Source organism: Filicampus tigris, chromosome 20 (assembly GCF_054856515.1).
Source record: "Filicampus tigris isolate MCC_2025a chromosome 20, RoL_Ftig_1.0, whole genome shotgun sequence".
NCBI lineage: Eukaryota > Metazoa > Chordata > Actinopteri > Syngnathiformes > Syngnathidae > Filicampus > Filicampus tigris.
The window spans coordinates 11,500,582-11,517,158 of record NC_141236.1 but is presented as its reverse complement, the minus strand read 5'-3'; the positions used below and the strand labels follow the sequence as shown (position 1 = coordinate 11,517,158).

The window sequence follows — 16,577 nt, the reverse complement described above, 5'->3', positions numbered from 1 at the left end:
CTTATGACTTTTTAACTGTGTTAGCATACGTTAATGATAATGACTGCATAGACCTTATGTTGCAACTTAAATGGAAATAGAAGAAATCTGTCGTAAACAGAGGGCCCACTGTAGATACTGGCGGCACTCCACAAGGCTCTGTAATAGAGCCACAGATTTTTTGCATTCTAAAAGTCACAATTGCTTGCGGTTACAGTAGGAAAAAAGATAGTGTTCCACAATGCCGAGAATGTGAAAATGTTTCGAGATCGCTCCCTTCAACATACTGTAGTTTCTTGTCACAAAGACAGAGCTTTTGGTGCCATCTTGTGGCAATTTAGGGCATTTCACAAAGCACAGAAATAGTGAAACTGTCTATTTTATATAAATGTCACAACTATGTGCCATTACAGTAGAAAACTGATGTCGTTCCTCAAGGCTTGCTACTCAGTCCACAGATGTTTGGGGTTTTTTTTTTTTCACAAATGATTAATGTTTTTTTTGACTTTGCTATAGGGTTAGCATAGTGTTTATGATAGACTACAGCGCGTTTTGACTTACATCGAGTCGGTTACGTTGCAGCCGTAGGAAAAGAACTCCTTCATAATGCTGTGGTCAGAAGTTCACATACACGCATCACGGCCATCAAAGTAGCAATATTTTGGGTGTTTTTATTATTTGTGCTGCGCCTTTCTCAGATGGGTTTTATACGACACGTACGTCTTATTTATTTTGGATTTTCCTTCAACACAGGATCAAAACAAAGCAGACATGCACAGGAATCGCAAAACGTTTACCCAAATCGTTGCGCTGAACGTTCTCGAGTGTCTTTTGATTTGACAGGGCCAAGTCCGATTACCTTCTTGTTAGCGGTCATGACTGACTGCAGCTGCTAGCTGCTTTTTGCCAGCATAAAAAAAAAAAAGGATTATTTTGACACAGCTCATTGGATCGACCAATACTCTAAACAAAGGGAACGTCCAAAGAACACAATCATAAAGATCTAAGAGGAGAATTAGAGATTCATACCACTTGAGACGGTTTTTGAAAGCCATAGCTTGACAACTGCAGATTCCACAAATATCCCTTCAAATAATTGGACATAAATTCAAGTTAGTGGGACTTGTCACCACTTTGCCAAGGAAGAGTGATGAACTGTCACCCTTAGATGAAAGCAAATTGGACGGGACGTTTAGGAACACGTCAACCCTAACTGTTTTTTTTTTTGTTTTTGTTTTGTTTTGTTTATTTAATCATTGAACATTTTATGATCATCCCACCCTGGTAAAAGAACGACTCAAATAAATCATGCAAAGCCCCAAGTTGTTATTCCCAAAATCATGTCTATGATGAGTGTAGGCAACTTCTGCCCACTGCGACGTGTTCTGCATTTGAAAATCACATTTTCGCTTCCTGGTTTGTTTGAAGAATTTCCATGTTTTACTTTTGCCGTTGTCGTCTTCATCTTTCTGCCATTGTCTGGCTCTCTTTTAGGATAAATAAACCATGTCCAGCCTTTCCTTCATAGTCAATAATTGAATTGCTCCTCCCACATCCTGGCCCCCGCCGTCACCTTTCCCGCCGGCTCTCTGCGCAAATGAATTCATTTGTCATGCTGCCGCTGTTTCCTTCGACCAACGGTTGGACTGTGATGCAAACGTGCTGGCCCCCTGACCCGCTGTGCTGCCCCGGAGAAGTGTATTGCTGTATTTCATCATTTTTCTTTTTGTAATCTTATGAATTTCAACGTTTAAACACACGATTGCGTAAACTTATAAACATCATAATAAAGCTGAATGACGAGTGAGGGCATTCCAGTAAGTAAGCATACTGATCTTTATCTTTATAATCCTTCTGCCGAACTTGCTGATGAGTTCCTCATTTCAATCAGGTGTGTTGGAAGAGGGCAACAATCTAAAAGATGACGGACAGTGGCCTTGGAGGACCAAATTTGGACACCCCTGCTTTGGTGTTTGGATACATTTGTGCGGTTAAGAAAGATGCTAAAAAAAAAGTAGCATCCTTTTTTTTTTCCAGGAATTCGATTGACAGTTGAGCAGGGCGCGGTTTCATTGCATTCCGCAGACACACCAAGAGCATTTGAGAGCGGAGAGAACGGCTTGCGTTTTCAAGATTTATAAGCCTCAGTTTCAATGCTTGGCAATTTTTTACAGAATTATTTATTATTATTATTTGCCAGGGTTGTTAGTAGCACTGTGCGGTGTCAAATTTCAAAGAGTTATTTTCAAGGACTTGAAGAGACAGAAAACACAAACTTGAAAAGGGATCACAAGTTTTTCTTTTTTGTCACGGCTGGTTCTTCTTTTCCATTCATGGCCGATGATTACTGCAGTTCCTGATTTATTTGTACACATTTTTAAGGCGGTCCTTTTTTTAGACGGCTTCGAGATACACGCACGGCATACGGCGCTTTTTCGCAAAACCCATTTCAATTTCCGGCTCTTTGGCGTGCCTTTTTGTGCAAAATTCCTCACGCGCGAGAAGAGGAGCCGGTCAGCACATGTCCTTCATTTCGCGCGAGTTGCAGCAGTTTGGGGATTCCTCAGCAACGATGCACATCTTGCGTCATCTCTGTCCTGCAAGCGTGGCCCCCGCACATAGCTAGCGCAGATACTTTGTCGATTGTGGTCTGCCGGTAATTGTGACCTAGCATCGTAAAGTGATGGCGCGCTGTTGCCAGGGAAGGTTCGCTGGCTTTAGAGCCGTGACTAAATGCTATGTGTTTATTTACATTCTGCTGCGTCGTCGAAAATACCCACCAGTTGGCTCGGGCCGTAAACTTTAGTGGTCGTCGTCATCATTGTGTAGTGGCGGCGGCGGCGGCTTTCATCGTGTGGCCACTTCTGATTGGCTGCCGGCTGCGTTCAAGGCTTCTTCGCATTTCACCTGTAAATAAACACGGCTCTGTGACGTAACAGTCGGAAGGGTTGAATTCTTGCATCATCTACGGCGGGATGATCCAAGAGGACAACGTGTGTTCTGGAAATGTTGAGATCTTGAGCTACGGGCTTTGACTCATGTCAAACTTCAGTCGCCAATTTGAATTTTTTTGTTAGAATTTAAATGAATTCTACTCCTAATGCCCCAAGGGGTTGCGCAATGTACACTGTGCTTTTTTTTTTTTTTTTAGTGTCGCACACCTGACGGAAAACCTGATCACACAAAGCACATGCAAGGAGAGAGTCAGAATAAAACTGGAGAGAAAAATAAACCTCAATGTCAGTTATGCATTAAATTGACAAGTCAATAAGGAAATAGACAATACGCAGAACGGTTTGGGACCTTTGGAAACTACGTGACTGGGAATGTGTGACTTGACTTCAAACTTGCTCAATTGAACTCATTCACTTGGCTTGCTTGATTGTGGCCACACTAGCTTGCGACTTTGACACTTAAAAGGTCAACATTTGAGACTTACAGTTCATTTGACCTACTTCTGGAGAGCGCTGCCGCTTATTTTGCATTTCAGTATGAAATTTTGTTTGTCAGCGTCTGGGTGTATTTTGATGACGGTGGCCACCGTCGGAAGTCAAGCAAGTGTCCTCTTAAGTCTCAAATGTGTGTGTGTGTGTTTTCGTGTGAGACAGGTGGCCATAATGACCAAGTAAATATTTGACACGGGCTAACAGCAAGCCCTGCAACGTTATCCCGTCATATTTTCCACAGGTATGGGAACAAAGCCCCGAAGGCTCATTTTGTGCTCGGGTCCGCTGCTCGCATTGCAAAGAGTGCAACTTTTGAGGCTCACCAACTATCCACCATTTGTGTCATTGATTTGCTTTCAATCCCAACACTGCCGCCATGCTTGCTGCTGGAGCTGCAATCTTTGCTCCATATTTGCAAACTTGCTTTGTCCCGCAGCCCGCTCTCAAATTAACAATAGGCGCTTTTCATTACGTGCACCTCAAATCTTTGGCATTTACAAAGTAGAAATGGAGGAAAACATTTGGAGTTGGTTTTGGGAAGACTTTCAACAACAATTTGGAACGTTTTGTTTGGGCAGAATCAGACAACTGTATTTGTATTTGTCACAGACGGGCATGCCGCAGGATGATCATTTTTTTTTATGAATAAAGACGGAAGGACGGGGACGGAACGTTAGCCAGGTCGCCGACGGAGGACGGAGCGGCCGAACATGGTCAAGTGCCCAGCTCTGCTATTTTGCTAATTCTAATGTGTGGATCTCAAGTACAATTGCCCCTACTTGAGCCAAACGTTCTCTATGAAGTTTTCAAGACATGAATCCATTTTAGACTTTAGCGACTGACTGTCAAGTTCTTGGTCCAATCCCCGACTGAGGCCCTTCCGTCCTGATCGCCAAGTTGAGACAGGCGGCCATTTCCCGGAAGCGTCTTGGTGGTTTCAAACCTCTTCCAGCTACGGATGATGGCGGCAACTGTGCTCATTAGCGCCTTTAAGCTAACAGACAGTTTTCTGTAGTCTACACCAGATCTTGTCCCTCCAGACAGTCGCGTCTTGGAGGTCTTCAGACAATTGCTTGGACTTCATTCTTGCTTTGTGCTTTGACACGCACTGCCAACTGGCGACTCCAAAAGACTGCCGTAGTCAAGTTTTCTTCAGACAAATTTGGGGTTGCGCATGTGTGCAATTGGAGACGTGTAACACATTATTGCCCTCCGGTGGTCACTAGCCATATTTAAAGGACCTTGTTGAGCTGAAAGAGTATTTATTATTCTACAGACCATGAAATTGTTTGTAAAAAATAGTAATAATAATAATAATAATAATAATAAAAAATCATCATCATCATCAGCCATCTCTTCATTGACAAAATCGGATGTGATTCTTATATGACCTCATCTAAGGCACACGAGTGGAAGAATACAATATCCTTGATCAGAAATGATCCGCTGTGGTGTACTTTGACTTATCCGGGGAAAGTAAAAGCGTTTGACTCAGCCAACGGCAGACTCATTGAGGGACTACGTGGCCACAGTCACACAGGCACACACGCACGCGCCAGCGTCACAGCACAGCGTCGCTTTCACGTCAGCGCTTTCCCTCTGCCACACACAAAGCCCAAACTGTGCTCGCCCAGGAATGAAACAGCAGCTGATCATGCGTCGGCTCCAAGACTCTGATGGCCGGGGTTTAAAAAAAAAAAAAAAAGCTCCTGTGGTGCATGCAGGTGGCATTGGACACAAATGGACTTTATGAGCCATGTGCCATCATGCGAAGGCATTAGTGCAACAAGACATGTGGTCAAGTTGCTGGGGGTATGGAAAGTGCTCAAATAGCTTTGCAGAAAGCTGTTTGCACATATCCAGGGTCTTTTTTTTTTAATTCTAGTTGCAGGCTCAAATCATGTTGACTCTTCTTTATTTATTTTAGGATGTTTTGGTGAAGGATTGCACTCATTTAGAATAGTCCTCACCATGGCGAAAACTAAAGGGGATGCCATTTTGAACAATCAACAGTCAACTTGTAGGACAACTATGAATGTACACATTACTAGTGAGGCAAAATTGTGCATACAAGCAGACAAAGAGCATATTTGTAAATGGACCATAAGGAGGAGGCTCCAGGGTTACAATACTTCGAGATACTTCAGTATACTTAGTTTTTATTTCGTGGTTTGATTCCAGTTAGTTTGGATTCCTTTTTAGAGCAGGTTCGTTTTTTTATTTTTATTTTTTTTTGGGGGGGGGGGATTCATTTTTTATTAGATTTAGATTTTTAGTATTGTGTAATGAAGTTAGGCAAACTTCTTTCTACTGTACACATGTACAGTAATATCAAAATAAATTGAAAAAAAAATCAAGGATATAATGCTGATACTTGCATCTCGCCTTGCATCCCTTCAGCTCTCTATCATGCACACTTACACAACAGGTCACACACACACACACACACACACCCACACACACACACACACACACGCGCAGACATGCTCAATTAGACTAAACTGTACCAAGTCCCCAGAGTTAATGTTTAGACGGGCTCGGCCTACCGAGATATACGCAGCCTGGGCTGAAGGTCGGTCTGCATGTCCTCTCTGAGCTGTGTGTGTTTGTGTCCTTGTTTCTTCTGCGTTGTGTGGACCTGAAGAAACTTCGGCTCCATCCATGACATCTACAAAACACAAATGATTAATAGTGTTGCTTTAGACCGATAATGTATAGATGATGGTGGCACCTTGTGTGTGTGTGTGTATATATATGAGACCTTTTATCTATTGCTTTTTTTTTCCTGAAACAAAGAGAACCCAGCTCTGCTCCCCGAAAAGCTTCCATAAGCACTTTAAAATACAAAATGCTCAATATTTTGGGGGTGAAAAATGCAACATCAGTAACTGTGCCACGTTTGCCATCTGGAGCAGTTCAGAATCAACATTTATCTAATAACATGAAAAAAAAAAAGAATAAATATATAGCACTCAGTATAATACTCACCACAGATGCTGATTATTACTGAAAATGTATTTGTATGTCGTGGCAAGTTTTGCTCTGACAGACTATGGGCGTAAATGCTGACGCAGTTGAGAGGAGAATATGAGAATGAGAATATGAAATCTGATTGGTTAATCACAGGTCTAATTGCTAATACAGTTCGTTACATCGCCCACACTTGATTCTGAAGATCCTCAAAGGTTAGAATGACATGGCAACATAATAAGACTGAAATGTGATTGGACAACAACAAAAAAAGTCAAAAAAGAAATCTATTTACAGTATTGGAGGCAGATTAGCCAAGAATAATATCGTCAAAATGAATAGACTGTCGGGAATATTTTTTTGAAAGCGTTTCAGGGAACAAATGTGATTTTTTTTTTTTTTTAGGTTGTAAATGTAGGTCAATGTTTAGGCCAGCAGAGAACGCCCTCCACTGTGAGAATTGTATCACGAACATTGCGTCCGGGGTGTGTACACATTGTATTTACTCAACTGAGGTCATCTACTTGGCCGATGATTTTTTTTTTGTCTGTCTGAATCGCATCGTATTACGCGGCTGACTTTTAGGCGGCATGGATGTGAGTGAGGGCAGACGAGTGAGGGACAGATTGACAGGCAAAAGGCCGGGCTGTCAGGCACACCGACAGAGTGACGGAGATGCGAGAAAATCCAGCTGCGTCCAAATGAGGCCGCCCAAATGCTGACGGGGCAAAAAATAGCACAACAAATCCCGCACGCGGATATTCGCATGACCACATGAGAGGTTGTGAGAGGCATTGTTGACCGATCAAGTCTCTCTATTTTTATTGGCCGCCGCGGTCACATGATGGCCTTTTGCCAACTCGGCACAGCATCGGGCCTCAACTTTCATTCCTTGGCCTGACCCAAAACATCAATGTCATAAAAAGTCCAACACAATACTGTGTTGTGACACAATACAGTATAAGAAAAAAAAAAGGGTTTCTGAACAAAAAGCGGAGAAAAAAAAAAGATTTTTCTCAAAAGAAACATGTCAAGCACAAATCTGACTTGACACGTCAAACGATTCAAGAAAAAACAGACTGGGAAATTTTACATTGTGAAACTAAATCTAGTGGCCCGTAGTGGAATTACATCAACCCCGAAAAAAATAAATAAATAATAATAAAAAAAACATTTTTAAGCTTTACAAAAAACATAAAATGCAAAATAGCTGTATTTTTTAAATATATTTTTTTTCTGCTTTTATAAAATACAGTGCTTTTTCCTAAAAACGTAAAAAGAAACTATGGCGGTGCGTTTTGTGGGGCTTGGACGGATTCAAGTAATTTAAATGGAGACAATTGAGTTGATAAAAGAGGAAATAGAGTTGTGTGCTTGGTAATGGAACAAATTCAATCCATCTGTCAAACACTCGATAGCAAAGACGTCCACCTGCTTCCGCTGAAATACTTTCAGGAGTTTTCTGTGCGGCTGATTGGGTCCAAATCCCGCTGCTGTGTTGGCCGCGTGCTTGGCTCCAGCCGACGGAATGTTTTTGTGCCGCTGCCCAGAAAGGCTTCTGCCGCCAACATGGAAAACCTCTGCGCAACAATGGCCACACACACGGAGAGAACAGATGTACACTAGGTTGCCCCACACTGTGGATGGCAAGATTTGCGAACGGGGGTTGGGGAGAGACCACCAAAAGGTTGGGAAATGTTGCTCACATTTCCACTGAGCAAATACGCTTTGGTTCGCTCGGCCTTTGGCCAACGTCTTAGCCCGTTAGTTGCTGGTGCTCAGTCAGTCATGCTGTCCGAGATCCATAGGAGCTGAGCCGATTATCCATCCATCCAAAAATTGGATGAATTTCCGTCAGAAGGGTGTGAAGTGGGGCTGGGTAATAAGGCCTTCATAGAAAATCTTCCAAAAAAATAATAGATTTGAATTAGGGTTTAGAATTTGGGTTGAGTTTTCAAAATTGGGGTTTCAAAGTAGGGTTTTAAACTAAGAATGGTCTCACCTCTGCCTCAATTTGAGTCAGAAGAAACCCTGGCGTCATCACGTTAGCTCTTTGTAATAACTGTCACCCATCTGTGGCGCCATCACACACACACACTAAAAAAAACTTTTAAAAAAAACCGCAATGTTCTTTTGATGACATTGGGATTTTATTTCCTCGTTATCAGAAATCATCCCATCACTTGAGTTACAAAGGAATCAGTGAGCTCATGACAATGTGTGCGCGCGCGTGTGTGTCTTGAGTGTGACCCTCGCTGGCTGCCAGTTGGCAAGCGACGTCCTGGCCGGGTGCCACGCGAACCCGACGCCTCCCTCAGGCAACGTGCAGCTCGCCTCGTTCGCTGCGGCGGCGTGGAAAGCAAACGAGGCTCCTCCCCCGCACCCATCTGCTCTACAACAGCGACCGCTAGCGGCCGCGCGGAGACGTTGATTCATTCAAAAAGGAAAAAGGGACCCACACAACGCCTATATCGCGACTTGGCCATTTTGTCGTGTTTCTTTAAATTTGTAAGGATTCTTTAAATCTGCAGGTCTTGAACTTTCTACACCAAGTAGTCAAGTCCAATTTATTTTCGCAGCCCTTAATCACAGAAAAGTCTCAAAGGCCCACAGTTGACATATATTTACGACATCCCATGGTCTTACCAGGGATGTCTTTACCTACTCAAAGGCCCATAAGCATCAAATATAGCCCTCCCCCCCAACTCTAAAGCTCTTATCCCACTTCGAGGTGAACATTTCCGACTGTGGGCGAAGGTAGAAAATGCACGGGGTTCGTTCAAGGTCGCAAATGTTCTGTCGTCTGATGTTTGCCTGTTCGTTTCTCGTCGCGAGGAATTTTTGAACATGTGCAAAAAGCCTTTGAAAACGTTGCAAAAGCGAACCTCTGCCCGAGGCTACACCTGCAAAAAACGCCTTCTTAAAAGGTCTAAGTCTTCGGTGGTACACAATTGAAAAAAATCATCCCCAACTACATAATACATAATTGCATTATAGTCAGAAAATAGTTCGTAATTCATTATTTTGCACAATAATTCTATTAAACATGCCAAATCATTTATACAAACACTATGTTGTTTTATATGAAAGTGCTAGATTTGTACAACAGCAGCATTGGCAACATCAGCATTACATTTAATTAATAAAATGAAGTTCAAATGTGGAAAAAAAAAGCTTAATTGCGCTTAAAGTGTACTCAGTGCACTCAATAATAGTGCAAAGACTCAGTAATCATAGTGCTGTACTTGAAAAAAAATCCACCACATAATGCACATAATAACACTAAGTAACTGAATATTCAACACCATCAATAGCTTTGTTGGTTGATTTTATACTCCCAATTGAAAGTATGTCATTAAGCAACGCAAGTGGTTAATGCTAAACGCTAAGTCGAGACTGCAATTCCGTTTTAAAATAAACACGAAGGTCAGTCGGCTCTATAAAGTTAACAAGCAAACATTCAGACTATGGCAGTGGGATTTAGAATGAAAACAGTATGAAACCCACCTCAAGCAGCAAATATACATTTCCTCAACCAAAGGTTTCCTCTTTCCGCGTACCCGCCCATATGCGAATTTTATTGGAGCTCAGCGGTCACATGACCAAGTCGGGCAGTATGTCAAAGATAATTAAAGGGGCAAGAGTATCTATCCACTTCTGTAGCGGGTTCATTTAGTACTCGCGTTACAAAAAAATAAACTAAACTAAACCATACATGGCGTAATTAGGCTACCACCACCTTAAATGAGACCAGTTTTGAAAAATCCGATTAGCAAAAAAAAAAAAATGGTTGTGGTTGCGTAGGAGTGAGTACGTAGTAAGCAATACTGCAGGTTTGTGGAAAAAAAACATTAATTGTACTAAATTGTGACATAGGAGCTGGCGATTTGTACTGTTACATGACAAAACTACCAAGGACACAGCTGGTGCCCAGCATTCACCAGAAGACAGGAGGAGGCTATAAAGAAAGCAGGTGATGCAGTTCAATCAAGTCCAAGTCCAAGGGAGCAGCTGACTGGCTTTGTGTGTATCAGCAAGTGCACTTTTGAGCAGTGAACAGTAGTGTCACGTCAATGTCAGAGTCTGAAGAGCAGCGCTGACCTCTGCTGGTTTAACATGACCTCCAACGGGAAGTTTTGCTGTTGATGTACCAATCAGATATCAAATTTGTCATGATGACATCAGATTTTTTTTCTGTCATTTGGTTGGTTGGCCAGAGCAAAATTTGCAACAGCCAACTTCAATACAATAACACAACAATAATTATATATACACGTAAGCATTTGTGTTCAAGAGCTTCTAACATCCAGATGTACTTATTAGCAATACAAAATCCTTTGGGATTAAATTGTCCAGATGTGTGAATTAGACGCTTGTATTATTTTAATATACATGATTCTGCAATATGACAGGAGGTAGCATATAGTACATATGAGCAATAAAGTTGTACCTGTGATATTTATTTTATTCAGTCAGAACAACAGTTCATAATGTCAACACGTAAAGTTCAAGTGCAGTCCTACTTCCAAAATTTTTCAAAACACAGTACGGCAAGACCAACTGTAGTGCAGCAGTCTCATTTTATATCCTTTTTAGATCTTTTTTTCCAATTTCAATGGAACATTGGAATCCATTGAAGAAATTGTGCATTTAATTGCAAATGCCCTTACATGGGTGATTAGCACCTCAAAAATCTGATTTTTTTTTTTCTTGTAGAAACTGGTAACGCGTGAATTTGAAAGCGTCTCACAGAGATTGGGGGGGGGGGGGGGGGGGTGAGTCTGACCCTGAGTTCACTTAAGTCTTCAGAATACACCTCATGAAATGAGGACCCTTCATTATCAGATGGTCTGAGGTCTTGTCAGTAAAAGCTGGGGTGGACGCGAAGGTCACAGGAAAACAGGCGGGATGGCGTTGGCGGGGTCACCCCGGGCGAGTCCTCTGAGTCGGCCGTCTCGAGAGAACTGGCGGGCGAGGGTTCTGGGTTTGGCGGGAGCCGAGATGTACCACATGACCACGCCCGTGGGGTTCACCGACACCACGAAGCTGCTCGAGTCTTTGACGATCACAGTTTTCCCGGAGAAGACGTCATATACCTAAAACATCAAGACGCGAAAATACATTACGTATGAAACGTTAATCATGACCGACCAGACAAGTCGTAAAAAGGAAAAACGGTAAGAATGTCTGGAACGAGCGTGCCTTCTTGTGCTGCATATTCTTAACGCCGTTAGTTCACTGCACGCGGTTTGTTACGTAAAAACGGTGCATGTTGGGGCCATTGTAAACTAAGGGCCCTCAGGATCGATCTCATCAAGCTTTTTTAACTAATTCCAGGCAATTCCGACACGTCACTGTTTACTACCGCAATGGGCAGAATTATGTCAAAATCTACGGACTTAGTATAGTGCCTTGCGGTACACACCTGCATCTATCTACAAGTTCTTAGTTCACAAGAGTTCTCTTCCTACTGCGATGATATAACTTGACTTGGCACGTGAATTGAATTGGGAAGTCAGAATGCGCCGTGGTCTGCCACTAAGCGATGCTAACTCCGCGGTGAAGTCATCAACTGCAGAAAAACACTTCCGTGCCATAAATATAAAACAATCAGATGACGACTAAGTGTGGTTTTCATTTGGAAGGATAAAGACCTTGTAGATGCCTGCGGTGTAGTTCAACTTGCTGAGGGATGTTTGGTAGCGGTACGGCATGTCGTTGCGTCGACTGAAGAACACCAGGGCACTGGCGTCATTCGACAGCGGCCGCCAAAACACCTCAATGCCGCTCTTCTCCTGATAGCAAGGAAATACGTTTGGAAAGATATCCAGAAAAGGGGGGTGTGGTGCGTTGGGGGGGGGATCAAAAATGAGCGGCACACCTTCAGGATGCGTCTTCCCTGAAGGCCCAGAGGGTCCTGGTTGATGCTGATGGCCATTTTGTTTTGCAGGATGCTTCGGGCGCCGCTGCCGATGGTGCGGAGGTCGTTGGACATGAAGAGAGGGGCAGCCATGATGGCCCACAGAGCCATCTGTGACCGCGACTGCTCCATGCTGAGGCCGAAGTCGCCGATGATCAGCTGCCACGACACAGGCGTTTGCACATGACAAATTCATACTCCAACAACTGACATTCATAGCATGGGGTAGGTTTCAGATCCACCCGCGATAGGTGGAAATCTGCAATATAGAGAGACCGGCAGCCTTCAAGAATAACGTATTCAGCAAATGTCACATTTGATGGCACGAACCATATCGGGGTCATTCCACCTCCCGGGCCCGGATGCGGCGATCAGGACCTCCTGGTTGTCAAAGAACCAATCCACGATGTTTAGCACGCTGTCCCATGAGTCCTGGATGTCGCCGTAGTTACGCCACAGGTTGCAGATCTTGGCCAAAAACCCGTAATTCACCTAAAAAACGTCAGAGGATCTTAAACCAAGTGCAAAGAACGTGACTTTTAGACAACGTGATGATGGTACCTTAGGTGGCAGACCACCTTGGTAGGCGGGCCAGCTGCAGGAGTAGCCAATCGGACGGCCGGTGGCGTTTAGAGCCTTTGACATGCGAGGATAGCCTATCCCGGGGAGGAAGAGACTCAATTGGGATCTGCAGCGAACCACCATCGATTTTCATCTATTGGAGGTGGTTTACCTTGCTCCTGCTCGGTGGCGTTTGAATAGCAACCATCGAACTTTAACATATCCACCTCCCAGTCTGCGAAGGTCTGAGCATCCACCTCAATCTTGTCCAGCGTCGTGCCCGGGTAGCCCCCGCAGGTATGTGTGCCCATATCACCGTAGATGCCCAACTTGAGCCCCCGGTCGTGCATGTAGCGGGACAGCCGGCGGATTCCTCCTGGGAATCTGAAAGGGAAAACACGGACAATCAAAATTTGTATTTTTATGACGCCAAGATCAAACTAAGATTGAAAAGAACAACGGTAACCGAGCATGCCTTCTTGTGTCACGTATATTTACACAGCTAGTTCATTGGACCTAGTATAGAGCTTTGTGGTACACCACCAGTGCCTATCTACAGGGTTAGGGTTAGTTTTTTTGTTTTGTTTTAGTCCCCATAATCATGTGTACATGATCTGCTGACTCTTGGTTTTTATTAGCCTTCATATGACTTGTCACACCTTCAGTAAAACATGACCTTGACCTACAGGAGCACCACGGGGTTAGAGTCAGTGCGCATGTTTGTGTATGCGTGCACCTCTTGGAGTCCGCCTGGAGCCGCCCGTGCTCGTCCCTCTGCATGGACGCCCAGCAGTCATCGATGTTGACGTAGACGTAGCCCAGCTCTCTCCAGCCATCCTCTGCCAGCCTGTCGGCCATGTTGGTGAACAGATTCTCGCTGGACGGGAAAGCACTCGCACCACGTTAGGAATCCTTAGTAACTAACTGAGTGAACAATTCCAAATCGGACCAACTTGCCTGATGCAGTTCTTGGGGTCACGCTCACAGTCAATGTCGCAGCGGAAGCGTTCCCAAGCCAACCAGCCCATGGGAGGGGTCCGCATCAGGCCGTTGTCCAAGGCGACAGTGACCACAAGGAGTCCTGATGTCAGCACAAGCGCCGTCCAGTGCATCGCTGTGGAATGAAACATTTCGAGTTGCTGGCATTTAAAACATTAGGAAGCAAAATATGAATACTTACGTGCATATAATATTATTACAGACAGTACATGGTCATTCTTTGATCATTTAGCAGGGGAAATAGTACTAGCATTACCACACCACTTATACTTGCCAATTGCATGCATGTTGAGATTATTATAGTCAGACTATTTTTTAAATAGTTTAGCTAAATTAGGAGTCTGAATGTTAGCGCCACCACCAATCATCAAACAGTTATATTTGAGGTTAACTACAAAACAGACATTTTATACTAGCAAGGTGGAAAACGTTAACAAATAATACCAGTTAAATAAAATATCAGTTTTCTGTGTTTCGAAGGTCACTGAACTCACCACTAACAGAACGTTGGCGTTTGGAAAAAATATTAGAAACGACTTGTCGAAGAAATAAATACAAAGCAGTCGATACGAGTGAGTGCAATTGTTTATTGATAGTCAAACTGAAACACCGGGCTGTATTGACTTAATGTCGTGGAGAAACTTACCGACTCTCCGGAATCGTCAAGCGAAGCAAGGCTGCACAAGTGGAGCGAGGCGTTCAATGTCGTTTTCGTCTTTTCGTTTCAAGTAGGAAAGAAAACAGGAGGAAGCATCGAAAGAAGAGCTTGTCTCCACGATCCTCTGTTTTGCTTTTTAAAATGCGGAAGTGGGGGACACGTGACACCGAGCTTGTGCCACTTAACCACCGAGGAGGACGCGTTCCATTACCGTTGCCAGGCATCTTGGCTTCCTTCAAACCACAAAGGCTGGAAAATTGATCAATTGCGGTGAACCTGCGCCACAGTTAATATTGTCTTTTTTCCCCTCCCCAAAAATAATTAATTTGCAAATCCAAGTTTAGTGATTTTTTTTTTTATTAGGAAAAATAGAAATGGTCACAGAACACGCCTAAAACGTAAGTTGTATTTTTAAGTTGCAATCTAAACCCAAAAAATAGTAACAGTCAGTAAAAGTCAAAATTTCACATGAATAAACAGTTATATTGCAACAATAGAATCATAGTTTAAAGTGAAAATATTTTACAAAATAATTGATAGATTGTCAAAAAAAGAAAGTTTACCATAGTTGTTGTTTTTTTTTTTTTTAAAGAAAGGGTTATATTCTTATGAGAATAAATTGTTTTTTTAAAAACAAACTGTTGTAGATCTGTCTTTTGGAGGAAAAAATAGTTCTAGAATTTTAAATAAAATATGAAGATCTCATGACAAAGTGATATATATTTTTTAAATACAACAAAAAGTGCTTTGTTACAGCTAAAGCTGTTATTCAATTCAATTGGCTGTACAGTATGAATAAAGTTTAATTGTGTGTACAGTACTGTATAGTTTTGTATTGTATATTTGGTGCACCCCAGAGGTCGAAGTGAGTATGGCACCTCCTCACATGACGACATTAGGGCGAGACAAGTATGGAGTTGAAATCATGCCAAAACTTCACAAACACACAAAACAATGATTTACTCACACCCAACAATTCATAAACGAACTCAGTGTGTTTTGCAAATACAAAACATAATTCACAAACTAATCAATTTTGTTTTGCACATAAGAAATGCACTTATCAAACAATTACATCCTGCTTCACACATACAAAGAAACATTTCTTCAATTACAAAAAAATAACCTTCAAGTAACAAAACAGAACAACCCTCAAGTACAAAAAAGTAGCACCTGTAGTAGGTGGCAAAGCAAAGCCTCTAACTACTACACCTCAAATTCTATTTTATATAGGCCATTTTGGAGAGGTTTTGTCAATTTTTGATACTATCACGCATGAAATTTGTGGACGGTCTCTAACTCTAACTGAATATCGAACGTCAGAATGTCAAGAAAACCTTTTCTCGCTCTGAAAGCAAAGTTAGTGGCTCCTACACTACTTCCTGTGCTTCCTGCAGCGCGAACCAATGGCTGAAAAGCGTAAAAATTGAAACTTGAATGATGAAACTGGAAACACGGAAATTCAAGACCTTTCCAGAAAACTTTCCAGGGGCGTTAAAATGAATATCCTATTTTTGTTTCAAAAATGAAAATTGAAAATACAACCCTAAATTAGTTTTTTGATTTGGTTTCACAATTAAAAATAGAAGGAACACAAGGTACACGGGCCGTACACGCACCCGGGTGGATACGCGCGTTGAGCACTTTTAACCACGCTGCTATTGTTGTAAACACAAATGTGCACACGAGCAGGAATTAAACGACAAACATGATTTTGCACGAGTTGAAAGATTTGATTGGTGGACTGCCGGTTGGTGTCCTAATGCAAATGTTTGTGGACGAGGACGTTGGTCCCTTTGACGCTGAACATTAACTACGCTAATCGATCGGCGTCTAGATGCAGATGGCACCATGGCGGCGCTCGCTTCAGTCGCTACAAACGCTGCTGGCCTAAAACAAGACTCGTTTCTTGAAAAAAAAAACCAACAACCAAGTCTTGAATCCGTAAACCTTTATTCAGTCACAGTAAAGAGACAATAAATGTCTAAAAATATATATTTTTTTAAATCGCCAAGAACTTAAAATGAGGTGTCAAAATCATGCG

General features: G+C 42.6%; 2 protein-coding genes across 3 annotated transcripts in view; both read right to left on the bottom strand.

Moving 5' to 3' along the window:
* The window catches only part of mrps18a (mitochondrial ribosomal protein S18A), an 82,661-nt gene extending 72,709 nt beyond the window's left edge, over nucleotides 1-9,952 (bottom strand). For both annotated transcript variants that reach the window (XM_086018220.1, XM_086018221.1), the window contains exons 1-3: nucleotides 9,903-9,952; nucleotides 5,972-6,093; nucleotides 2,760-2,886 (exon numbers count right to left, since the gene is read on the bottom strand). The gene's annotated coding sequence lies outside the window, so the exon portion shown is untranslated. The remainder of the gene's footprint in view (nucleotides 1-2,759; nucleotides 2,887-5,971; nucleotides 6,094-9,902) is intronic.
* Nucleotides 9,953-10,760: 808 nt separating this feature from the next.
* On the bottom strand, nucleotides 10,761-14,708 carry naga (N-acetylgalactosaminidase, alpha). The gene is made up of 9 exons (XM_086018930.1): nucleotides 14,522-14,708; nucleotides 13,830-13,990; nucleotides 13,613-13,749; nucleotides 13,049-13,260; nucleotides 12,877-12,971; nucleotides 12,646-12,807; nucleotides 12,277-12,474; nucleotides 12,050-12,190; nucleotides 10,761-11,491 (listed from the first exon to the last, which is right to left on the bottom strand). The coding sequence occupies exons 2-9, from the start codon at nucleotides 13,986-13,988 to the stop codon at nucleotides 11,285-11,287; spliced, it is 1,311 nt and encodes a 436-aa protein (XP_085875056.1). The 5' UTR covers nucleotides 13,989-13,990; nucleotides 14,522-14,708; the 3' UTR covers nucleotides 10,761-11,284.
* Between the last annotated feature and the right edge of the window lie 1,869 nt (nucleotides 14,709-16,577).